Source organism: Periplaneta americana, chromosome 2, assembly GCF_040183065.1.
Source record: "Periplaneta americana isolate PAMFEO1 chromosome 2, P.americana_PAMFEO1_priV1, whole genome shotgun sequence".
NCBI lineage: Eukaryota > Metazoa > Arthropoda > Insecta > Blattodea > Blattidae > Periplaneta > Periplaneta americana.
The window spans coordinates 2,343,348-2,371,342 of NC_091118.1; the positions used below are offsets into that span (position 1 = coordinate 2,343,348).

The following is a 27,995-nucleotide window of genomic DNA, read 5'->3' on the forward strand; positions in this document are numbered from 1 at the left end:
ATACATGTCAGAATGTCTGGAGCATTTAAACGTATTGTTCTCTTGAAGTAGATTATAGTAAAGTAAATTAATATGGAATGAAAAATTATTTCTTCTTCTGCCTCACTGAATAACAATTATTTTTGAAAATATTCAAGAATTCGAAAAATGGGAGTATAAGGGTACAGTGCATCAGTTATTCATAGATTTCAAAAAGGCATATGACTCGGTTAAGAGAGAAGTTTTATATGATATTCTTATTGAATTTGGTATTCCCAAGAAACTAGTTCGATTAATTAAAATGTGTCTCAGTGAAACATACAGCAGAGTCCGTATAAGTCAGTTTCTGTCAGATGCGTTTCCAATTCACTGCGGGCTAAAGCAAGGAGATGCACTATCATCTTTACTTTTTAACTTTGCTCTAGAGTATGCCATTAGGAAAGTCCAGGATAACAGAGAGGGTTTGGAATTGAACGGGTTACATCAGCTGCTTGTCTATGGGGATGACGTGAATATGTTAGGAGAAAATCCACAAACGATTAGGGAAAACACGGGAATTTTACTGGAAGCAAGTAAAGAGATAGGTTTGGAAGTAAGTCCCGAAAAGACGAAGTATATGATTATGTCTCGTGACCAGAATATTGTACGAAATGGAAATATAAAAACTGGAAATTTATCTTTTGAAGAGGTGGAAAAGTTCAAATATCTTGGAGCAACAGTAACAAATATAAATGACACTCGGGAGAAAATTAAACACAGAATAAATATGGGAAATGCCTGTTATTATTCGGTTGAGAAGCTTTTGTCATCCAGTCTGCTGTCAAAAAATCTGAAAGTTAGAATTTATAAAACAGTTATATTACCGGTTGTTCTGTATGGTTGTGAAACTTGGACTCTCACTTTGAGAGAGGAACATAGGTTAAGGGTGTATGAGAATAAGGTGCTTAGGAAAATATTTGGGGCTAAGAGGGATGAAGTTACAGGAGAATGGAGAAAGTTACACAACGCAGAACTGCACGCATTGTATTCTTCACCCGACATAATTAGGAACATTAAATCCAGACGTTTGAGAGGGGCAGGGCATGTAGCACGTATGGGCGAATCCAGAAATGCATATAGTGTGTTAGTTGGAAGGCCGGAGGGAAAAAGGCCTTTGGGGAGGCTGAGACGTAGATGGGAGGATAATATTAAAATGATTTGAGGGAGGTGGGATATGATGGTAGAGACTGGATTAATCTTGCTCAGGATAGGGACCGATGGCGGGCTTATGTGAGGGCGGCAATGAACCTCCGGGTTCCTTAAAAGCCAGTAAGTAAGTAAGTAAGTAAAAGAATTCGAACAGAATTAGCTATTAAAAGTGTTAGTGCTGTAACTGCACTTTTTTTTTTTTTTCACATTATGGCTACAAATAAGTTCGAAATTCTTGAAAACTCATTTGCCGTTAATGAATACATACCATCACAAATATTGATCTATGTTGTTCAAGTTGAATTAGGTTTGATTAAAGAAGCATTTTTAGGTTATGTGTAAATATTTTGGAATCGATGTCAATACAGTTCTGTATTATTCTTCGTAGATCGCAACAGTAAATGTAACGTAGCCCTCTTTCTATTGCAAAGCCACGCAATATGACGCTGAACTCTGAAACCAATAACTTTATTATGTGTTAGGTTATTGCTTGAACACCCTGTGTAACCAATTGGTCTGACACCGTGCAGGTAGTAAATGCTGCTGAGTGGTCAGACCTTCAGCCTGTCCCGGTCAGGCCTGGGATTTTCCAGTAGTGGCGCACAAGGTCGCAGTTGTGGTTTTCTGGGGGTTCTCTCATTGCCCCATATTACCATCTACATCATTCCGTCACCATTTCTTTATCATTCCGTAACATTCCTCGAACGCACGGAGGGGGCTGGGCTGGCCTAGGGACGAGGGGTTTGCGTGCTCGAAACCTGGGTACGCAGCGAACCTTAGTATAGTCAGCCGGTGTGGGTTTGGGAATGCGCCTAGCTTGAGGGTTAGCGCAACAGATCTTGAAAGGTCGTAGTGTCCCTCTCCCGAAATTCAATTCAATTCCATTTCATTTCCGGTATTAGATGCGTGACTGAGTGGCTTTCTCTTCATTGGCATCTGTTTCTTTCCACTGCATAATAAATCCCAGATCGTATTCTTTAAAAGCCACCAGCTTGTGGATTCAAGCGAAATAGCGTTATCAAAAGCACATCGGCTGCATCTTTGTGATCCAACGTAGTGCGCGTCATTTGTTCGTGACATTCGAACGTTTCGCGGTAGAATCCAAGACTTCCACAGCGCTGACCCACTTAGATGATGACATCAGAGCCATTCCACCTCGAGATCAGCCGAGCCAGCTAGCTGCCTCCTACACGCCGGCCGAGGAGATCGCTCCACATGTTATCTGTTGAATTCCTGGAACTGTAGAGATACTGTAATTAATCATAGACGATAATAGTATCAGTTCTCTATTTCAGTGGCGTAGCGTCAATGTAAGCTAAAAAGTTTATGATAAAATTATTTATTAATTTTAATAGAGTTTATATTTACGCGTTAAATATTGTGATGCGGCAGCTCAGGATGATTTTTCATGCAGCAGTAAACAAGAAGCCTGGACACACCAGCTTCCAAGCAGACTGGCTTCTTCTGTGTAACCCACCCCGCAGATTTTCCATCCCTTTCTAACTAAGCTATCCTGGTCACAAGGCTCGCAAGAAGCTAGCTTTGACATTGAAAATAATTTAGTTTCCGAGTTATCCCTTTTCGTCAGTTGTGTTCAGTTGAAGTGTTAGTGTGCATTGTGGCTGATATAATAAATAATGAGCGAAATAACAGTTCCTGACACCGATTTACTTGAATTTTTTTAGGACAATTCTATTATCAAGACTGACTTACGAACAAAAGTGTGATCTAAAAAACAAATGACCGACTCTCTTGCTGTCAATGAAGGACACAACCAAAAGACAGATGTATACTTACGTAATTATACTAATACCACAGTCTACTATATACAGTCGCGAAGGTCAATATGTAGTAAAAATGCAAACATGGGTAGTTGCCCACCACTAGGATCGCTACTATCGCCTCATCATCGCAGATCTCTCTCCTAGCAGACGACAAAATATGTTACACTTTCGTTGTCGTGTTCTTTTGGAAAAATTAACACCTTCCTTCCATTATTGAAATATTAAATGCATAAAGCTAATTTATTATTTTAATGAAGTATATTAAATTCCACCATAAACTCGAAGATACCTGCAAGAAATAGGTTAATATTATTTTTGTTTGTGCAAAACGAACTGAAATTTACTATAATCGCTTCACTCATTCAAGATTATAGCGATAATTAACTATGAAACCAATAAATATTCATTTGCATTTCTCTTTACAACAATAATAATGGAAATATGAATTAATGGAGTAACTTACGCGTACCGGTACTTGTAGTGTAAGCTTACGTAGTTAACAAAATGGGGTGAGGTTAAGCAATAATAATCACACCAGAATTGAAAATAAAACGTGATCAATAAATTTTATTGTAACAGACTTTTTCTACGTCTCTAGTAAAGTAACTAATAAAAATAACAACAAAATTAACAGCTATAATTAAAAACATATCCTTTGAAAAAAAAAGTAGGCCTAAGCAATAATAATCCCACCAGAATTGAAAATAAAACGTGATAAATAAATTTCATTAAAACAAACTTAATTTTTCTACGTCTCTAGTAAAATAATATTATTCCAATTATTTTATTTTAGCCGTTAACATTTTCATTACAACCAATAACGAACATTTCACAAGCATCAATGTGAAATACGCAACGACCTAGCACTCGATGGAAATACGACACTGTCCAAAGTCGACCGTGGACAGTCTATTGTTTCTAGTTGCTAACCGCTTGGAGCGCTTTATCACGAGATTTGCAAAAACTCACCTCAAGCTTCGCGACTGTATATAGTAGACTGTGCTAATACTGTATCTATTGACCGTTAATATTGTGATTTCTCTAAGTATGACAGGGAGTGAGCTAATATTATAAGTATACGTGTCTATTTGTTAAGAGATATGTGTAAACCGTGAATTCATATTTTATTACGTATCATTTGAGGTCATGCCTTATTGATGTTACTTACGAGGTTCCAACCAATCTTCGGCTGCTGACTTGACATTGACTACTATTTATTTTAAGACTGTATTTTTGTAATACTTTTTCTCATATGTACATGAAAGACAACTTGAGTTAGCTTCCCCTGCTCAAAATTTCATGCTACGCCACTGCTCTTTTTAACGTTCCTTTTAAACTACAGAGGCTATTCATAGACGATTTTGTAAATGTAATCCTTATTTTATGCCACCTTTCTAAAATACAAAATTTAGAACTTTTAGAATTTGATATGGGATCTGATAAAAGAAGTTACAGATGTTATTACTGGCCACTTGTCTGATGGTCGTTGTTCAGATCCTCGTTGTGAAAGTTGCAATGCAGCCTTGGATAGTGCGTTAACTTGTGTAATGATCAGTGAAATGGGCTTGTTTACAAGAACGCTCCAATGTTGCCAGATCTACTTATGTACTTTGTTGGTGCTATTTTGTTTACTTCTTTTCGTTTGTTGACACAGGTGGTTAGAAAGAGGAGTTCTTATCTTGCCCCCTCCTAATACTGCACCTTTGCATTGCTCAGGAATTCTAGAACATTCCCAAGGGTTTTCTTCTGGGCGTGTACTGAGGAAGATTCCTTGTCAACCATTACTGTGTTTTGTGGCCAGCGAATGTCGAAATCGTAGCAACTTTGGTAAATAATGTTTGTGTATAAACGCCTTCTAATTCGAAGGAGATATACAAACTAACTGATGTAAAATCCAAGTATAATCGCCACTCCCATGTTCTTCACCCATCAATGGCCTCATTTACAGATTCTGTAGGACAGTGATGTCAAAGCAAGCGCATTTTTCTGACCTTGACGTTGTGCGCGGGCAGCAAGCGCTAAGTATGGAAAGAGGAAGGGTTGTGTATATGAATAAGCAGCCTGTTGGATTAAGAAAACAGTGGTGCACAAACTTCAAACGGAACGTGAAATTTTATGTCGTTATTTTTATATGGCTTCTTTCTGTTTGATATTATCTATATTGTCTGTAAAACAAAAGTACTAACACTGATTTCTTAATATTGCACTTGTGTTTTAAATCTTAATAACATAATAGAGAGTTAAGAAGGAATATTCACTTAAATTCCATAGTAGTATAATGTTATACTGTATTAAGTGGATGAAACACATCATTCATAAAGAAAGTGATATTCCAAAGAAAGAGATTGAGTATGACATGATAAGTTGGAATTTATATTGATGGTATCTTTAGCCTTACACAAGTAATCAATAAACTAATCAAAACAATATTACAGTACAAAGCAAAGTTACCTAGGTACTGTATCTGTTTTAAGTGTAACTAATATTACATAACAAAACTCTTATCGCATTATGCTTTTAAGGTGATATTGGTGAGCAACTTCCTATCATCAGAATATTAAATTATTTTCTCGAAATCTGCTGAAGCTATAGAGCTGACATTTTTACAACACATGGGCACGTATCTTTTGCTTATGATGTAACAGTAGTTGCTTTGTTAATTCATTTCCTTACAAACAATTTCCATGCGAATATTTTCAAAATGTTCAATACACTATCTTCAGTAATACGTATATACGGTATATTAGATTTACGAAAACATTCTGTAAGGCTACTAAATAAATAGGCCTATACCTGAAAATTTTACTTTTCTACACGAAAAGTTGAGAAAATATTTCTTTTGAATAAAAAAAAATCAAACTTGTGAAAAATGAGCATTAAAATTAAAACTTACATTCTTATAATGCACTTATACTTCTCGGGTAAATCTAAAAATTACCATGGAAACAGTTTTAATAAGTTCTCTTCCCTTTATCTATTGAATCAGTCTGGCCATCTCTGAATATAGCTCGACCAAGCGGCATATACCACCTCGTTCGTCTGTCTCTTTCCTTTCCGCTGTAAAGCGCTCAGGCTCTCCTGGGCTCTAAAGCGCGCGCTTGCTCCTGTGGGCATCAATTGACATGCCTGCTGTAGAACATAACCGTATACAAATATAATATTATCACAAAGGTTTTTAATATAGGCCTACTGTAAATGACCCGTGCTTGAGTAGCCTTTGTATTTGTCTTTAAAGAAGACAAGCCAGTTGCATCACACTTTACAGTAAAGGCAGATGGATGCATGGAATGGAATTTATGGGAGGGGGGCACTATGGCCCAGCACTGCGACCTGTTACGATCTATTGCGCTAACCCTCAAGCTAGGCACAGTCCCAACCCACACAGGCTGACTACACTAAGGTTCGCTGCGTACCCAGGTTTCGAGCACGCAACCCCGTCGTCCCTAGGCCAGCCCCCTCCGTGCGTCGCCAGCCGGCGTTCTCGGAATGCTGTGGAATGACGACGAAATAGAGAAATGATGGCGGAATGATGTAGATGCTTAATATGAGGACAAGGAGAAAAAGTCCAACTGCGACCTTGTCCGCTACAAGTGTCACTAGGGATTTTTCGGTGAAAAACCCCAGACCTGATCTGGCCTCGAACCCTGGCCGTCTGTGTGACAGGGAGGGATGTCAGATGGATGTACGTAACTTCATTTTATCGTGGCTTACAGTTTAAGCTTTCTCACTAGTGGACATATTTTCAACGGGGTTCGACCTGATGATACTTGTGGATCGGATGGAGACGATCAGTCAGATGTGCAAACCGTGGACTGGTCTCGCTGTGAAGGTGAACCCGGATATATGTGATATCTGGTGACCATTAGGACATCCTCTGTTTTATATCCGAGCCGCAAATATATCCATTTGTTATACCCATCTATTTTTCACCAGGAGATTGTGCACACAATATACCTAGTGTGAAGTTGCATGAATACTTATTTTTAATGAAGTGTCCATGTCGTATTAATGCGGAATATTTTCATCCAAAAATCATTCCAGAATCCGAATCCTATACACTACACACTGCTTTTATCGTGAAGACTGTCTTTTTCTAATACCATATGAATGAGCATATTTTTATAAATTGTATTTCATTTGTTTTATACAGAAACAGTATTGTTATGGTTACTATGGCAACAATATTATTGTTGATACATTTTGTTAGTATTTGTGTTACGAAAGCAATTTTATTGACGAAATCGAAATAAAACAAGATATTCTTAACAGAAAATAAAATTACCTTGTTATGCCTCTAACATGTCCATGTAAGGAAGCTGTCTTGAAAATATCATGTTAAAAATTATGAAATTAATAAATATCACGATGAATTAAGCTTAAGTTCAATAAGAATGCAAGCAAGACAAGTTGCCTATCTACAGTACCTGTCGTCATGACAACTGTTAACGTGCTTCAACTCATGACAGGGTTGTTATCTCGACTTACCTCATGTTCTACGAAACGCAAATGTGTTTTTTAGTGAGCTAGAAGGCTAGAGGGAGGGGGCAAACTGTAGGTTGTCTGGTCTTTGTCGTAGGTCAGTTCGCCAATAAACTGGCGTCCCACCGTCCAGTACTTCTAAGCTAAACGCAGGCTTTTTCGTCGAACGTTCACGGAGCACCGAATCATTTCATACTATATTCGTCAATCCAGTTGTTTGTTCTGTGGTTAGTCCACTTGGTTAATTAGATAAATAATGAATTACTTGACACTGTACCTATAAGTTAATGATGCTGCCATTCGCTTGTTGTTCCCTTATCATCATTCAGAAGATATTAAAATTGCGACATTTTAAATCCAATACAATCGTAAAACATCTCACAAATACCTAATTCGCTATTTTACACCTTAATCATCCAGGACTTCAATAATCTTAACAATTCATTTTCCCGTCTGTGATTTGATAGTAAATATTTTCACTGGATAGGCTATCTGTTCGGAGGATATTATTATTATTATTATTATTATTATTATTATTATTATTATTTCCTCTGGAGAAAAAGGTGGTGGAACTCTGTGTAGAATTATTACAGCGGACGGGCAGATGTTCACTGCACGGGAATTCTGTCGTTTTTAACCTCCTTTTATAATAATAATAATAATAATAATAATAATAATAATAATAATAATAATAATAATGGTTTATTTTAACTGGCAGAATTAAGGCTATTCGGCCTTCTTTTCCACTCAACCAGTATGATAGAAAATTACTACAATGCTATGAATATAACATAATTAATACAATGCAGTACAATACAATTCAAAGCAACACAATACTACAATACAAGACAATATAATACATAATTAATATAATGCAGTGACAATTCTTTTCATCTTCACAACAGCAATAAAATAATTATGTAATAATAATAATAATAATAATAATAATAATAATAATAATAATAATAATAATACTTACTTACAAATGGCTTTTAAGGAACCCGAAGGTTCATTGCCGCCCTCACATAAGCCCGCCATCGGTCCCTATCCTGTGCAAGATTAATCCAGTCTCTATCATATCCCACCTCCCTCAAATCCATTTTAATATTATCCTCCCATCTACGTCTCGGCCTCCCCAAAGGTATTTTTCCCTCCGGTCTCCCAACTAAATAATAATAATAATAATAATAATAATGATAGTCATACCTAAATTAAATTAAATTATTAAACTCGATCACAATTATAACTTCAATTTGACTGCGCCCGTAAGAAATCGTTTAGTCTTTTCTTGAAAGCTGGCAGTCCCTAATCTTCTGAGGTAGAGAATTCCATTCACGGGGGACTGAGACAGTAAAAGAGGATGAATAGTGGGATGTTCTGTGGGCAGGAATTGATAGGATTTGGCTCTCCTGCGACCTGGTGTTTAGATTGTGATTGGAGGATAAGTAGTTAAACCGGGAACGAAGATAATTTGGAGTAGAAGTGTGGAGAACTCGAAACAGAAGAGAGAACGAATGAAGTGTTCTACGGTTACTAAGTTGTAGCCAGGATAAAGATTTGAACGAGGGTGTAACGTGGTCAAATTTGTGAGCATTGCTGATGAATCTGACACACATATTGTGCACACGAGCAACTTTAAGATTTTCAAGGTCTAAGCGCAGTTCAAAGAAAAATTAATTATTAACACATTTCTCGGTTTCATGATCAAAAACATAACAAAACGGTTCCAAAACGTTCTGCCAGTAAAAAAGCACTGATTAAGCTTATTATTATTGTTATTGCTATCAATAATAATAAATAAATAAACATTATTATTAGGCCTATTATTATTAATATTATTATTGTCATAAATAAATAATTGTTATTGTTATTAATAAGTAAAATAATAAATAAATTATCATTATTGTTATTATGATTATTCTTAATATTATTGTTATTATGGAACCGAGAAATGTATTAATAGTAAATGTTTTAACATATTATTCTTTGAGCTCCGCTTATGCCTTGATATTCTTTAAAAGTTGGACAAAAAGGACGTTTAAATAGGCTACACAAAATTCCGGTGCGCTGGACAGTAATCAATCAATCAATCAATCAATCAATCATCTCCCCGTCCGCTATAATATATTCTATCACCTTTCTGTCCATAAGAAAATCACTGATTATTATTATTAATATTGTTATTTTTTAGTAGGTTATTTAACGACGCTATATCAACTACGAGGTTATTTAGCGTCGATGAGATGGGTGATAGATGAGCCGATTGTTTTCATAGCGGCCGTGTACTTGATGTTGCTTTGCAGAGGCCATAGACTCGCGCAGCAAGACCGTGGAGGATGTGCTGGAGACGCTGAAGAAGGGCACGTTGCTGTGGAAGGTCCGGTCCTTCTCCAACTGGTACCGCAGGAAGTACGTGCTGGACGACAAGAACGGCTGCCTCCGATACGAGCCTTCGCACAAGGCCCCCTGCATCAACGCAGAGAATGAGAGTGAGTAGACTTGGCCGCGAGTAAATAAGGAAGCGTCAATAAGTACAGACTAATGAAGAATGCAAATAATTGAGGGAGAAGGCAGTCGCTGATAAAAACGTCGGGTTTTTTAGGTTTCACTAAATTCTAAACAGAAAATTGAGGAACACAAACATTTATTTATGTGTTATCTTACGTAAAACATCAGTTTATTCCATGTTGAATCTTTCGTACACTACGTTTAACACTTGAATATAAATAATTGATTAAATGGCGATCATAAGGCTCATTCACAATGAAAATTAAACATAACGTAAGCGTTAACTTAAGAATATAAACGTTACGGTAAAATCAAGATCATTCACGATGGGAACATAAATATAACAGCAAACATACTTGGTAACCATGGAAACATAATAACGATGCCATTTCCTCATATTCTGTCGTATACTTAAGCGCTCCACGATTGTGTTCTGTTTGCAAATCACGTAAGCATACAGTAAGCATGAAAGTTTGGAGTTTGCAAACTTTCATGTTAACGTCTTACGGTAATGTTTATGTCAATGCTTATGTGAATCATTGTGAATGATCCCATTTGGTAGCCTGGGCTCAAACTTCTGTGTTTATGTAAGGGTTATGTTTAATTTTCATTGTGAATGGGCCTTTACTCGTGTTAATTATGTAAGCATGTGCGGCTTACAGCTGTTTCGGTGCTACTTCACACCATCCTCAGAGCCTACAGATCAATTTCAGAACACACACACTATTTGACACCACATTTCAACACTTTTCAACAATCAAACGCACCCACACAACAGGCAGCGAAGTTCGAGATGACGCCGAGATCTAGTAGGCTCTGAGGATGGTGTGAAGAAGCACCGAAACAGCTGTAAGCCTCACATACTTCCACAATTAACAGGAGTAAGATCGCCATTTAATCAATTATTTATAAGTTTATTTATATTTGATGTGAAATATCAACTGCAAATATGAGTTTTTACTATAAAAATAAATTCAATTTTTATAAATAACAATAAAGATAATTACGAAATATATGAAGAAAATTAATTGACTTACAGGGACATGGGATATTTCTCTGAAATACAGGGACTGGGCCTTAGCTTAATGTTCTGTCAACCCTGGCTAGCAACTCAACTACATACAACCTGCGATTGGTATGTGTTGCTAAGCACAGTTTTAAAAATTGTTGTTGTTTTGGCCTAGGCACTTCGCCATCTTGCAGTCCAGTAATTCTATACGGTCACTTTCTTATAGCAATGCTGTGCTGCCCACCTCTTCATTTGCATCATATATGGCAAATTCCTATCCTGGACAGCAAACAATCCTGACCTGTTATCAGGTTCATATTCAGGTTTGCACGTGCAACTGCATAGGACGACAGAATATAGCTAGTAGTTAATATTTTTGTTGCTTTTATCATTATGAAACCCGTATTAGATTAACGTTGACATTTACTGTTAGTGCACCACTTCACCTTGAGATGGCAGCACAATATCATATATTTTTGTCGTAAGAATAATTTATAAATGTTTAACTGGCACATTTGTTTTGTGTGTTCTGTATTCATGTTGTTGTTGTTTTCTAATGCCAGGCATTTGACAATAAAGTCATTTGACTCTTGCACTCCAATATTTTTCAAAGATATTATCATGGCCAGCCACTGAAGCACAGATTTTGAGGTGTTATTTTCAGCATTCCATTGTAAGATGTTTAGTTGATTCTGTACCATTAAAGAGTCCCCGCCCGGAGATCCGATTGGGAGACTATTTTACCTCCGAATAATTTTACCTTAATGGTACTCATTTCATATTGGAGTGAAAATGGCAAGTTGTAGCGGATTTAAGTGAACACCATATTTTAACGTTTTGGTGGCTACTTCATTCACACACAACCCCCAGGACCACACCTGCTGTTGGTCGACGGGTCCATTGAACCTAGCTGGGAGATCTTGTTGATCACCAGCTTTCCCTCCTTAAGCCACTGGAGGACGATTTTAGTGCCATAGCAGGTCAGCACTAGGAACAGAAAAGTAGAAAGAGGAGGAAGGAAAGGGAAATGAACCCCTAGGCCTCGAATGCTCTAATGCCGTCGGGGTCGAAGAAAGTAAGAGTTCAGTCAGAGGACTGGATAGGGAAGGGTAAAGAGGGAATTAGGTATTGAATAGAGGAAAATTATACCAAATTCAGTCTTTAACTCGTCAAGCTGACCAGTGCTAATTGATGAGTAGCCCCTCCCTTGTAAATTATGCTTACTCTCAGCTGCACCACGGGAAGGAAGGGATGGGACATTGGGTATTTGTCCAGGTTGGTTCCTGAAAGCCTTCAATGGGAAGGATTAATGGCTCTCCCCCCTGTATCCGACAGATATCCTTTTGCCCCTTTGTTTTCTTTCTGTATTCATTGAAGTTTAAATACTTTAGTACAGCTTAAAACTGAAGTAAATAACTCCACAGTTCATTGTTGGTAGTCTGTAAAAAAAATTACGATGCTGGCTAAGGTTTGGGTGACAAACATTCTAATGAGGACAGATAAAAAAGTTATTTTTTTTCTTCCACCATGTTAACAAAGTCAAAACAAATGCTACAGACTTGGACAGATTATTAGCAAAATTGAAGATTTTTATTATATATTTTTAGAAAATTTGACTCTTCAATTTGGACTACATTTGATATTTTTGCATATTTACAAATTATTAGTAAAATTGAAGATTTTTATTATATATTTTTAGAAAATTTGACTCTTCAATTTGGACTACATTTGATATTTTTGCATATTTACAAATTATTAGCAAAATTGAAGATTTTTATTATATATTTTTAGAAAATTTGACTCTTCAATTTGGACTACATTTGATATTTTTGCATATTTACAAATTATTAGTAAAATTGAAGATTTTTATTATATATTTTTAGAAAATTTGACTCTTCAATTTGGACTACATTTGATATTTTTGCATATTTACAAATTATTAGCAAAATTGAAGATTTTTATTATATATTTTTAGAAAATTTGACTCTTCAATTTGGACTACATTTGATATTTTTGCATATTTACAAATTATTAGTAAAATTGAAGATTTTTATTATATATTTTTAGAAAATTTGACTCTTCAATTTGGACTACATTTGATATTTTTGCATATTTACAAATTATTAGTAAAATTGAAGATTTTTATTATATATTTTTAGAAAATTTGACTCTTCAATTTGGACTACATTTGATATTTTTGCATATTTACAAATTATTAGTAAAATTGAAGATTTTTATTATATATTTTTAGAAAATTTGACTCTTCAATTTGGACTACATTTGATATTTTTGCATATTTACAAATTATTAGTAAAATTGAAGATTTTTATTATATATTTTTAGAAAATTTGACTCTTCAATTTGGACTACATTTGATATTTTTGCATATTTACAAATTATTAGCAAAATTGAAGATTTTTATTATATATTTTTAGAAAATTTGACTCTTCAATTTGGACTACATTTGATATTTTTGCATATTTACAAATTATTAGTAAAATTGAAGATTTTTATTATATATTTTTAGAAAATTTGACTCTTCAATTTGGACTACATTTGATATTTTTGCATATTTACAAATTATTAGTAAAATTGAAGATTTTTATTATATATTTTTAGAAAATTTGACTCTTCAATTTGGACTACATTTGATATTTTTGCATATTTACAAATTATTAGCAAAATTGAAGATTTTTATTATATATTTTTAGAAAATTTGACTCTTCAATTTGGACTACATTTGATATTTTTGCAGATTTACAAATTATTAGTAAAATTGGAGATTTTTATTATATATTTTTAGAAAATTTGACTCTTCAATTTGGACTACATTTGATATTTTTGCATATTTACAAATTATTAGCAAAATTGAAGATTTTTATTATATATTTTTAGAAAATTTGACTCTTCAATTTGGACTACAGTTCACATTTTGGATATTTCCAAATAATTAGCAAAACTGAAGATTTCTATTTTATATTTTGACAAAATTTGACTCTTCAATTTAGACTGCAGTTGACATTTTTGCATATTTACAAATTTTTAGCAAAATTAAAGATTTTTATTATATATTCTTACAAAAATTGGCTCTTCAATTTAAACTACAGTTGACATTTTTGCATTTTTCTGTCTACTATAATGATAGAAATATGAAAAATTGTCAACTGTAGTGTAAATTGAAAAGTCAAATTTTGTAAACAGAATTATCATAAAAATCGTCAATTTTGTTAATAATTTGTACACGTCTGTAATACAAGTTTGGCCACTCGAAGGCAATTGCGAGTAAGACATAAGTTTCCCAGAAAGAAAGAAAACATAGTTTCATTTACAAAAATTTACTGGAACAGACACAATTGTTGAGCTATTTTCAACATATTCCCCACCGGAATTGAGACATCTATCATATCGTGGGATCGGCAGAGAGGTGCAGGCACACACTGATTCTGATCCCAGACGACAGACTTATACGACACAGGGATACAAAAATTGATCCCATGATATGATAAATATTTCAGTTCCAGTGGGGAACATGTTGAAAAATAGCTCAACAATTTTTATTGCCATTTCTGTTCCAATAAATCTTTCCATGAAATTTTGTTTTCTTTCTGTAAACGGTCACAGGGAAACTTATTTTTACAGCCCTCGTAATTGCGTTCGAATGGCCAAAATTTGTATAAGCACTTGTTTTGACTTTAACATGGTGGAAGAAAAAAAATAACTTTGTTATCTGCCCCATGAGAATGTTTGCTTGTGCGGAAAAAGGGGATGTAAAATAAATGACTTCACAGTGACGTCACACATCCCAAATCCTTTCTGAACATCGCAACAGCAGATTTACGTGGCCCTTGGGAATGAGCTCAATAAAGTTTCCCAGGTTTTATCTTCTGCTCCACCCGAATTTTGTTGTTTTTGGGCAGATCTGACTTCACTTTTGATTAGTTGCTTTACAGAATAAAATTCACGTTTATTATAGTATGATTGTCAAATTTCAGTGAAATATTTATTTCATTCAAAAGACTGTACAATGCAGCATAGGAAAATGTAATGTTAAGAAAAAACATTTAAATACCAGAAAAAGATTTACAAGTAAGCAACATGTTCATAAGTTACATACAAGGAAATAATCACATTTTATAATATCGTATAGACAATTCTCCTTAAAAGGTATACAGCTATATAGAGTTAAAATACTCGCCAATATTATATAGTGACAAGTCTATTAATTTATTTTTAATTTCATTCTTAAAAAGCCTCAAGCTTAAATGTCTAACATTGTCGGGTAAAACATTATATAACTTTTCACAAATCTCTACAAAGCTGCTGTTAGTAGTAGTGTAGTTACATTGTCCTTTTCTTAAATCATTTTTATGCCTTGTAGAATAGCTATGCACTGAGCTATTTGTAGTGAAATTATTAATATTTGTCTGTACATACATTAAACAACTTAAAATATACAAAGACGGTACAGTTAAATTTTGAAGTCTCCGAAATAAAGGTTTACAATGTGTACGGTTATCAACATTACAGATTATTCTTACTGCCCTCTTTTGTAGTTTCAATAACTTTATTATTTTAGGATCATTACCCCAAACTATTATTCCATACGTCAGATGGCTATAGATATAAGCATAGTATACGGATTTTAGCACTTCAACACTAACATTTGTTTTTAATTTCCTTAACATAAAAATACCTTTCTTGAGTTTCTTAGATAGTATGTCAATATGACAGTCCCATATCACAATGAGAAGGAATTCACTGTAAACCATTTTTTTTTTTACTGTAGTTTAGTTAGGTAATAGATAATTTTCTTAAAGGCTGGGGGGGATCATCGTGCTAACCACACGATACCTTCATTCCGGTTGGATGATCGTCCACCTCTGCTTCGACATGTGGGCGTGAGGCCAGCAGCCGGTTGGTCAGTCTAGGCCCTTCACGGGCTGTAGTGTATTATTATTATTATTATTATTATTATTATTATTATTATTATTATTATTATTATTAATAATAGACTAGTCGTACCCCTGAGCTCCGCTGCACCTGTTAGAAATAAATATAAAGTAATTACATAATTAAAATAGGACGTTTGATCCAGGGAACATTCGTGTTTGATAGAAGGATAAATCGTTTAATATGTTACTTAATTTAAATTGCATCCAAATAATTAAAATGCGATCATTTTGGTCCAGAGACACTCATTTGGTGCAATGACAATTCCTTTAACATGTTTCTTAATTTTTATTACATGCAACCATAGTTTAATGAACATTGACATCATTTAGATTTAATGTGTATACTTCATTTTACTTGCTATATGTTTCCATTGAATTATGGTAATAACTTAATTTTAACCCTTGCTTTCTACGTATTCAGTAAATGGCGCTTGGCCCACCATGGTTCTGAACCCTTCAAATAACTTAAATTATATTATATAATATTACATTGCATATTATATTATATTATATTATATTATATTATATTATATTATATTATATTATATTATATTATATTATATTATATTATATTATATTATATCAGAAGTTACTGTAATAACATTATAGCATTATGTCCATCTAGAGAAACTACACTTTCCAATGGAGAAATAATAATTAATTATACAAATCGGTTAATTAAGCTTCCGATATTACTTCATACAAACTCAGAAACATTCTCTGTAGGCTATGATTCATAGCTTTCGATTGTTGCTGTCCAAGGCCCCTTATAGACGAAGTCATTTGTTTTTTAATTCATTACACGGCCTTAGATGGCAGTTATTTTAATTTTAAAACTCATTTATCTCATTAAATATCAGTCCTATCAAACTTTTTCAAAGAATAAAACTTATCCTAAATTATTTTTAAAGAAACATTTGTTATGTAACATTTTTCACAAAAATCAATAATCGAGATATTTCGATTTATTTAATCCAGGCCCCCCTTATAACCCCCCTTTTAAATAATGTATTTTGAATGCCATATAGCCTAAAATCTAAGTTACAACGAACTTAATTTATATTCCAATTTTCATCGAAATCCGTTCAGCCATTATCGCGTGAAAAGGTAACAAACATACAGACAGACAGACAGACAGACAAACAAAAATTAAAAAAAAGCGATTTTCGGTTTCAGGGTGGTTAATTATATATGTTAGGACCAATTATTTTTGGAAAATCGAAAATTACCAGAAAAATTTCGGCTACAGATTTATTATTAATAGATAATTTTCTTACAATCCAGAATTTTAGCCCCTTTTGTAGACTACTGTGAAATTATAGCTCGTATGGCTGCCTTTGAATCTGATAATTGGAATTTATTTAGTCTATACAGGAGGTTTCAAAACTATTTCATACTCTTCATCTCGTAATGGATTGCATATCAACTTGCACGACTGTTCGCAGTTGTGGTGGACGACATCGTGGACGTCCGGAAGGGCTGGAAGACGGACATCTTCAACAAGATAGAGCGCACCGTGCAGAAGAAGCGAACCAAGGCCTCGGGGCGCAAGGCCATGATCGACGAGGCCAGCTGCTTCTCGGTCATCCACGGGCGCAGCAAGCAGACCCTGGACCTGGTGGCGCCCAACCCGGAGGTCGCGGACCTGTGGGTGCGTGGCCTGCGGCACCTCATAACAGTCCTGCACGGCCTGCAGCAGGAGGAGAGGTTCGAGAGGCGAGTATCGGGTTCGTTATGCAGGAAGGGACGACGTCAAGCAGACAAAGTGAAGAACGTAAACACTGGGTGGTACAAAATAAAGATATATTAATGTTGGAATTAAAAATGCAATAAAAAGGGTTATTAATAAGCCTATTAAAAAAAAAACCTTTTAAGTAAACTTAAGGTAGCTTGTACTAGCGCCTCACGAGGACGTTTGTCAACAGCTGTGGCATCATAGGTACCACCTTTTCATGATTCGATGTTAAATAACACAGGCCTGCAAAATTAATGATCATAAAAACTTTTATAAAAATGTATGCTATATTTGTAGTTTCTTGGGCTGCTGAATCCAATATCACGTACCATTGTCCCGCAACACGCAATGGCACTTTTAGCACTGTGAATGTAACGTTATTGAATTTAATATGGAAAAGTGAAGCATTTCCTGTGGAAAATATTAAAGGTATATTTTACAAAAACTATTATATTATTGCCATAATTAACATCTCGCATTTATACGATGAAAGAGTAATGGAATGGAGAAAAATTCTCTCCGGCACCAGGATTTCAACCCGGGTTTTCAGCTCTACGTGCTAATGCCTTATCCACTAAGCCACACCGGATACCCATCCCGGTGTTGGACAGAATTGTCTCAGTTTAAGTTCCAACTCTTGGGTTTCCTCTAGTGGCCGCCCTCTGCACTACGTCATAGATGTCTATGAAATATCACATGTACTTCGGTACATTAAAATAATATATATGATATGGATAAATCACTTCGTGATTTAAGACGGCGCTTATTCTGTCGGATCCCGGCCAACTAGTCACTCATAACGAGTGCACCTCAGCACATGTGTGGACTTCAGTTCTACATTCATAGACTGCCTTCACACTTCTTTCGGAGGAATCGATAAAAGTCTCCATTCATCCACTTCGTATTGGACATTAAACTTTTGTATCAAACCAGGAATATCATACTAAGGCACCCTCTTGTGAAGAAGAGGGCGTAGATTCCTCTTCTGCACCAATGCTGGTGTCAGCAAATTTCTTTATTTTAATCCGGAGATAAGAGCTCAGCTTCTTCCTTGGGTGATCCTAAATCTTATTAAATCATTGACTGCAAATCAAGATTTCAGGTATAACTCCCTGTAAAGTTGATTTGAATAATTTCGAGGGAAAAATTGTTCCGGAGCCGGGTATCGAACCCGGGACCTTTGGTTTAACGTACCAACGCTCTACCACTGAGCTACTCGGGAACTCTAACCGACACCGATCCAATTTGATCGGTGATCCAAATACCCGGCTCCGGAACAATTTTTCCCTCGAAATTATTCAAATCATTGACTGTTCAAACTGTTGAGGACTTTCACTTTCTACATCACACAGCCTTCTAGATTATGTTTCTGATCCTCATCAACAGGCTAATACAAAATTTTAACATTAAAGCACTGGGTTATGGATGCAGCAGAATCACCTCTATATTAATACTGTAAAAGATAAAATATAGTTTTGTGTAAAAATGGAGCTTGTGTGCCATTTTGTATGTTATTTCTGGTTTCAGCAGTATATTTTAAAACGTATATTTTCATCTCAGACCTGTATAATTGTGGATTTCAGAACGGGTTCTGTAGTCATTTAAATTACACTTAAATCTAAGTAAAGAAGTAAAATAATTAACTGTGAACCATAAAAATTCTTGAGATTAAATCCAATTAAAATGAAGAACTTATCGTTACGAATAAGATCTTTCACTTGGTACATGATTTTTAGTAATATGTTGTTCAGACAACAGCCCAAAACTGGTTGGAACCTCATAAATGACACCAACAGGGCATCACTCATGAAGTAACTTTGAACCCTGATTTGTCTCTCATTTCAGATGGCTGAAACTGCAGTTCCAGGAAGCAGATGTTGATAAAAATGGCAGCCTAAACTTCGAGGAATGCATAAAACTACTGAAACAATTGAACGTGAAACTGCCGAAGCACACAGTCAGGAGGTTATTCGATGTAGGTCATGGTCAAAGCCTGCTGACATAACTTAGATCAAGTCTTGTTAGAAATTTGTAGCAATTCCAATGGTCAGAGGTTAAGTTTACGAGATTTGGGAGTAGAGCAATTGGAATCACTTGAAAGGACTGGAAGTAATGAATGGGCGCCATTGTCTGGAGGTCATCTCAGTAGACAACGTAAAATTGTGCGTTAATATTCTGCAAGAATGTTTAATTGCCATCACTACTCTGTAATCGTTGAAGTTTTTACATACTTAATATTCACTTCACAGACCACTACAGTTCGTGACCTTTATACAGGGAGATCATTAATTATACGTACACTTACAGAGGTCATTCTGGGGGTCATTTTGAATAAAAAATAACAAATTTAATAATATTAATAGTAATAATAATAATAATAATAAATTTATTTTTTTGGCTGATCGTGTTTTTAACAACCTTACCGATGTTGGTAGGTCTTGTAAGCTAAACTTACAACACACGTGCGGTAAGTAAATAAACCAAATCAACTTTTATTTATTTACTTAAAACTAACTAACTATCAGTGTCGCGCACCACTATGTGCTATGAGGGAATAACTAAATGTTTTATTATGCCTGTACCAGTGGCGGCTCCTGCATATTCCTAAAGAGGAGGAAAGAAGTTAATAGCACGAAATGACACCTCCTTGAATGAAACATGATACAAATTAGCCTACATGCATACATGTAAGACCAGGTAGTGTTGGGGTTGGCCTTCCCTTCTGTATAGCAATAATCTGTTCTTGTAAACTGAGTTTTCTAATTGTCCAAAATATATTATGTTTTCACTTCCATTCATTGTTGAATAATTGCACAAATTAACAATTACAAGGAAATTCACAACCTCGTAGCATTTTTCACGCACACTACAGCATCACACGTGTTGGAAGAGACTAGCTACTAACACGTAACCGGAACCGTTTTAAGGAAATGAGAATGAGAAATAATCTGAGGAAAGCGAGAACACTGCACCCACCCACGTGGTCTGTGTTGCCACATGTACATTTTACAAGTTCAGTATCACATGCTTTTGAAGAATGTCAGTTCTTGTAAAGTCATACTAACATTATTGTTCAAAGCTGCCGGTGGCCGATTAATTTTTTATGTTAAAATGATGTAGTTTGGAGTACCTACTTTCAGTTTCAAATATATTTGTACAAAACTGACAACTTGGCTGTTGCCCTGTCTAGTAAACAATGAATACAAGTGAATTTCAGGGACCAACTACGTAGAACTACTTCCTCTTTGTTTTATATAAACCCGACTTTAACTTTCAAATATCCTCGAAAGTTTCAAACCATGAATAGTAGCCTATATAAAGTGCAATGAATAATATTTTTGATTTATAATTAAAAAAAAAAGTTTACATGGTGTCTTTCATAGCGTTGCGTTAAAACTGTTTTTGTTGTGTCTCCTCCTAGATGTGTTATAATCCGGTTGAATGCAACATCATTAGGTGGCAGCGGTAGCGAGCTTGCTGCACGACCAGTCGGTTTCTATTTCCCGCCCATGACTGATTCAGAGGAGGATCTCCTCCCTATCCGTTCATTTACTTGCTTTAAAGTTCTGATTCTTTCTCTGGCCGCTAGTGCGCTGTTGTCTATGTGTGTTAACTGTAGTAGAGGAGGAATGGAGAGCCTTTCCTCCACACAGACAATCTCGCATCTTTCTCACAGTTTTCTACAGCACATGAGCACGCGTCGTTTAAAACTCGATCAACCGAGTTTTTCTTATAGCTGTGAACTTAAAAATTATCGAATCTTCCTCGAATTTCAAGGCACATATTTTATTTGGTATTTACTTTCAAAAGAAGAAAAATGTGAGGAGGACGTTCCTCCCTTCCCTCCCCCGAGGAACCGCCACTCACCTGTACTCTTTCTAAATTAATATATTGGAATGGAGATTTGTAAGAAAACAGGAATTAATGTAGATAAAGACGTAAGCGTAAAAACCATTTCTGACGACTTCCAGTTGTAGCTCTGAGCACCACTCGTGGGGTCATGGCTGGATGCAAAAACATCCCTGGAGTAAAATACGTATTCAAGCATTAACGTATGCAATTTATTTACACTCATGTATAATTAATGTATCACTTACCTACTTCTTTGATGACAAAACTAAATTTTCTACAATTTATTTTATTACAACATTTTCACAGTCTCCGCTGAATAATGACAAATGAATAACACCTATCGACAAATACGAATAATAACAATTGAATGACACCGGTTATCAAATAACAAAAGATGATCACAAATGAAAATGTTAGCATCCAAAACAAACTATTTACTTAAATTAAAAATGATTAATAATAATTTATGCAATACATGTGTTAAGTGCATAACAGAATCTAGGACTCGACTTCGTCTCGTCTTCTCTAACCTTTTCTCGATTCTGTTATAATGCACTTACCACGCTTGTATCGCAATATTATATTCTGGTGGTGTTAAGGCCATCAGACCTTCTCTTCCACGACACCATATTTACCATTTGTCTATAAAATAACGCCACAAAATTGAGTTGAAATAACTTATACATTGCTACAACTTATTAAACATTTTAAAATATTGTTTGACATAATATTTATTTTTATTTTACTGGGTTATTTTACGACGCTGTATCAACATCTAGGTTATTTAGCATCTGAATGATATGAAGGTGATAATGCCGGTCAAATGAGTCCGGAGTCCAGCACCGAAAGTTACCCAGCATTTGCTCATATTGGGTTGAGGGAAAACCCTGGAAAAAACTTCAACCAGGTAACTTGCCCCGACCAGGATTCGAACTCGGGCCACCTGGTTTCGCGGCCAGACGCGCTGACCGTTACTCCTCAGGTGTGGACTACATAATATTTACAAAAATGGAAGTTTTATTGTACTGATCCCCACCTCGACTACTTGAGGTGATGGAGGGAGTTGAAGTGTTGGTCGGGTGGTTGAAGTGGTCTAAGTGGTCGATATAGAGGTGGTCTCCTGTGCTCTCTTTTCAAATTGCGTAGTGACTTTTGTCTCTATAATTCACTTGATACTGTAAACCATTTCTTGTAAACTGCTATTTTCTGAACTAAGATTCAACAATAATGGCCATTTTGTCACCTAAAAGTAAAATTGGAAAATTATACACCATCCGATGAAGCTTAACCAGAGGTTAGTTTACCAATGGCTGCTGTGGATTATCTGGTAATAAAGCTGCTGACTTCTTGCTAAGAACGGAAGTAAAATCTCACAAAACTCCATGTATACTTTACCATTCGGAACAGTTGAAAGGTTAATGAACTTAAAATATCAAGATATATCATATCATTTAGAAAAAATTACAATAATAAAAGATGGGAGTATCTCAGTGTACCGGTACAACAAAATATAATTTCTGAATATCCAAAGAAAACTGCGGTTGTATCCTTTTGGTTACTCAAAGGGCATGACTGTTTGTCAAAACAAAACTGGAATTATTTCTTCTCCACTTTGTGCATTGTGCAGTCTTGAGGAAGAAATGGATCAGAATCATCTTCAGCAATGTTCTCTAAACCCGTGTGTGTGAGAAATATTGGAGAGCAAGAGAGTTGATGGCTTTATTACCAAGAACTCAGTATTAGTTAACAACAACATAAACATTGTTAGTCCACACCTGTGGAGTAACGGTTAACTCGTCTGGCCGCGAAACCAGGTGGCCCGGGTTCGATTCCCAGTCAGGGAAAGTTATCTGGTTGAGGTTTTTTCTGGGGCTTTTCCTCAACCCAATACGAGCAAATGCTGGGTAACTTTTGGTGCTGGACCCCGGACTCATTTCACCGGCATTATCACCTTCATATCATTCAGACGCTAAATAACCTGAGATGTTGATAAAGCGTCGTAAAATAACCTACTGAAATACAAAATAAATAAATAAATAAACATTGTTATCTTTTGTATAGTTTAGAGGAAGCCCATTGGAGATCTGAGTGAATCACAGAATATGTTACAACTAAAGTTACATAAACATGTTGGGGGCCAAATTATGGATATTGTTCCAGCAACAAATGGCGTATATATGGAAACTGTGTAACAAAACTCCCATCTTTTATGGGCAGATTTCCATTATGTATTGTTTACATGGTACCATTTTGTGGACTTTGGGCGCTAAGCAAATTGTGCCATTCCTTGTAGGTGCCTTTAAATACGATAATCTGTGTAATTTGATAAGATTCTTGAACTACAGTATATTAATAGTCTTTTTTTATGCATATTCATTCATTCTTACTTTTCTGCCCAAAGGCAGGTCTTTCACTGCAAGCCCAGCATTCCCCAGTCTTTCCTATTTTCTGTCTTCCTCTTAGTCTCCTCATATGATCCATATATCTTAATGTCGTCTATCATCTGATATCTTCTTCTGCCCCGAACTCTTCTCCCATTCACCATTCCTTCCAGTGCATCCTTCAGTAGGCAGTTTCTTCTCAGCTGATCATACCTTGTTTGCAGTGTTTCTTGGTTAAGGTAAATGCATTACCTTCCCGTTGCTTTCCGCACACCACTCTCTGTTTCGCATCTTAAAAGATCCCAGGGGGAGGTGAGGAGAGTGGATTTGACTAATTAGGCCCTCCGCACTTCACAGAAATTCACCGCAAGAGTTAAATATCAGCTCTGTCAGGGTTTTTGACCCGATCAGGGACCAGGAAATCCCAAATGTTTTATTGTACCTTCTTAAACTGGAGCCAGCAAATTTCTACTGTATGTTTGGGTGTAGTAGAGGTGTTCGCACTTCATTGCTTTCTGAATATTTAGCCTACATGCCAGTGAAAACAGTGACTGAAATGTTTACCAGTGGAAAGACTGAACGCTCGAACATTTCAGTGATCCACTGTTTACAGTGAGAAGTGTTACTTGTATGACTTTGCAGTACACTTACTTATATAATTTTTATTCATTTCAGAGTGCAAACACAAACAAAAACATGAGGAATGGCGAGCAAGTATTGGATTCTGAAGAGTTCGTTACATTTTATATGAATCTGATGTCCAGGTCTGAGGTAAAGGAACTGTTCACAAGGTAAGTTTTAATATGTTGTGGTGACCATACTGTTTTGGACCAGGAAAGGTGCATACCATACCATACCATACCATACCACACCACAGTTTTCTTTAACTAAAAACTGACTGCATCTGAAAGATAGAGGTAAGGGTGCCTTTCAGTTCTTATTGCTAAAAGCATACATGGGCACAATTTTCGGTTACGTGAGGCACTCAATTTGAAATAGTTTGTTTACTAGGAGAGGAGACTGCAGAGTAGGATGGGAAATATAAACTGCTGTGACCTGCGTCACCTTATCGTAATCGCTAAGGCGGTCAGTGGCGAATTATTAGGAAAGCGCTTGGTTAACGTGAGAGACTCGAAAACTTTTATTGAATTTGGCAAATTAATTCGCCAGCTTTAATCATAAACCTCTTTACTGTTTCTCCGACGCTAAATTGATTTAAATCACAGGCGAGAAATTGCGTAACTAGCCAATAATATTCCATCACGTTGTCTACGTTTATTTTCTTGAATATTCTGCCGTTTCTCAAGATTACTTAATAGATTTGCACGTTCTCGACCTAAAATAATTTCAGAAAATCATATTTCGTTTTCTACGCACATTTTATATTTTTTTTGTAAATTTCTTTTGGAAATAATACGTACAAACAACATTTAATTCCTCGTACCTTTTAATGCAGCGTGTTTAAGGTATAATGTCATATTTAGTATACTATGCAAATGTTAAGATCGTAAATTCTCTTCGGAATAGTACGAAAAATAACATTTAATTTGTCTTACCTTCTAATTCAGCATGTTCTTTATGACATGAGGAGTAATGTCGTTGTATATTAAATTTATTAATACCTAATAGGATTTTCGAGCATAACATACATCGTATGTTCTCCCCTTCTAAGCAGCAAAAAAACTCTTCCTCCCATTTCTCATGAAATAATCGTTTTCTAACGCGTACACACTGCTTTGATAATGCCATTATGCCACCACTGATATTGCTTATGAAACTGATATAGAACCTGCCCACGCCTAGGAGCTACGTGAGGGAGGAACAGGGACTGTGAAGATGATGTCACTCAGAGCGATAAGCTCTGTGAAGGTCAGTGAGGCACAAATTCTCAAGTGAGGCACGATGCCCATCTCTGGCTGAAAGCATCAGGGGTAGCCATGTTAAAACACAGAGTTGTAATGTTCCTGTGTTAGTTATTGCTAGTCCAGGGCTCCTTTTCAGCTTAAACCTCTGACCAGTAAGGAGTTTGAAACGAAATCAACTAAAACATGATTAATATTATGTACTTTCTAATAATGAACATTCTAAACACAGTAACTTTATTATTAGGGGATTGAAACAAACTGATGAATTGGTCGCTGCTTTGGCACGTCAAAATCATACAGCTCACATATGATCCATAACTGAAATAGTAGAAAATATTACAGAGTCTCTATATGAATAAATATTTGGTTCTAATTTCTGTAGACGTCTTTCAAAAAGGGGTGCTTGTGTTTTTATTACCGATGCATGTTATTTGGTAAAATTGACATTATGTGATTTCTGTAGTGAACAAGATAATATTAGTGAAATCTACGAGATACAAGTTGGTGGACAGATATAAAATGATTGTGTTATCTTGTATGTTAATGGGGCGCCAGTAGGGGATTTAAGAAAATTACATCCAACTTAGATTTATCAATAAAAGAACTTTAAAAACCACATCTGGAATTTGTGATCCGTGGTGACATAAAGACAGAATGATTTATCTGTCAGAAAATTTCCGTAACAATAAATTGAACTTACTTCCGGTTCGTGATACTTGTATAACAGCAAGTTTGCCAACCACAATACAATAATTTCAAGTTATTACTTCAAACACTAAAAAAAGGGTCACAAAATGAAAGTGTTAATAATTTAAATTCTTATCTATAAAATAAGACTTGGGGAAAATGTAAATTAAAATTTAATGTATTTTAAACTACATTAACAAATTGTTTCAATAAATATTTTCCAGTCAAGATTCTGACAAAATCCAATAGTAGAATCATGTGGATAACTCGGGGAATTGAAATCTCATATGTTACAAAGAGAAATCTGTGTGTAATGAGTGATATCAGTAATGATCCTCATATTCTTAACTTTATCAGCATTGTAAAAGAGGCAAACTGAAAGCATTTGGATAGAAAAAATACAAAATTGAGTTAATTAAATAAATAGTGAATTTGAGATATTATTACAAATGAAACTTGTCAATATCCAGAGAATGAAAATATTGCTTTTATTAAAATCACAGATCATGAAGCAGGATCCAAATTCCACTTCAAATTTCTCTAATGCCTATCATATAAATATCAAGATTGTGTAGAAGATGCTGCTGTTGTTTCTAGGTATGACATGTTGTTCGCGTTGTTGTCAGGTATTCAAAGAACGGGCAGGAAATGAGTGCCCAAGAACTGCTGCAGTTCATCCAGAAGGAGCAACACTGCAAGGACTTCACCATTGAGCAGTGCAACACGCTGATAGAGACCTTTGAGCAGTCCCAGCTCAAACAGTCCGGCAAGGCCTCCCTGATCGGTATGTAGCTTTCATCACATTCTGGGTTTGTCACTTCATCTGGAAAGTTAGCAATCGTATATGCAGAAAGTTTCACAGTAGTCAGAGTAGGCCCAGAGTTTCGTTTTTACATGACTGAATTGATCACTACTTTAGGAGAAAATATAGAGCAATATTAATTCAGAGTGTCCCGCTTAGAAGGATCGAGAAATAAATGCTAACCACTTAAAATCAGATGATATTGTTTTGATTTATATCTGACAAGATGCAGAAACTGTCCAGTTTGCACCATTGGTTTAATAGTAAAATGCATTACAAGAGCGGTATGTTGAAGTTTTCATGTTCGAGGAAAAGATTGAAAAAGCGGAACGTAGTTGAGCTTTTTTAATTTCCGAGAACATGAAAACAAACATACCGCTCGTGTATCGTACATTATTTTGTGCGAAGATCGTTTATTACATACCTGAAAGACGAATTTCTAATTAGTTGCAATGAAATCTCCATCTTGGTTTCTGTTCAATGACGGCAACTTTTAAAAACAAAAATATCTATCTTCAACATTGTTGCTATAAAATGTTTTCTGTGTTTACTATATTCCAGCAGGCCGTGATATACGTCTGTCTTCCTCCCCCCCCCCCAGTCTATAAATGCGAACTTAAAACAAACGTTAAGGTTATGTAATGATTTATTTTTCATTTTAATATTTTAACAATATTATTTATATAACATATTGCAGTAATAACATCGGCATCTGGAGTCTTGTTGATTTTTTCACGGCTTCCTTAATGTTACTTGCATCACGAATGCAGTAAC

At 35.5% G+C, this 27,995-nt stretch overlaps 1 protein-coding gene across 2 annotated transcripts in view; it reads left to right on the plus strand.

Annotated features, from left to right (window-relative positions):
- Positions 1–27,995, plus strand: part of LOC138711866 (1-phosphatidylinositol 4,5-bisphosphate phosphodiesterase delta-4-like) — a 107,107-nt gene that overhangs the window by 40,770 nt on the left and 38,342 nt on the right. For both annotated transcript variants that reach the window (XM_069843122.1, XM_069843131.1), the window contains exons 2-6: positions 9,734–9,919; positions 17,345–17,615; positions 19,480–19,609; positions 24,543–24,658; positions 27,046–27,203. In XM_069843122.1, coding sequence (XP_069699223.1) covers positions 9,734–9,919; positions 17,345–17,615; positions 19,480–19,609; positions 24,543–24,658; positions 27,046–27,203 — 861 coding nt within the window. The remainder of the gene's footprint in view (positions 1–9,733; positions 9,920–17,344; positions 17,616–19,479; positions 19,610–24,542; positions 24,659–27,045; positions 27,204–27,995) is intronic.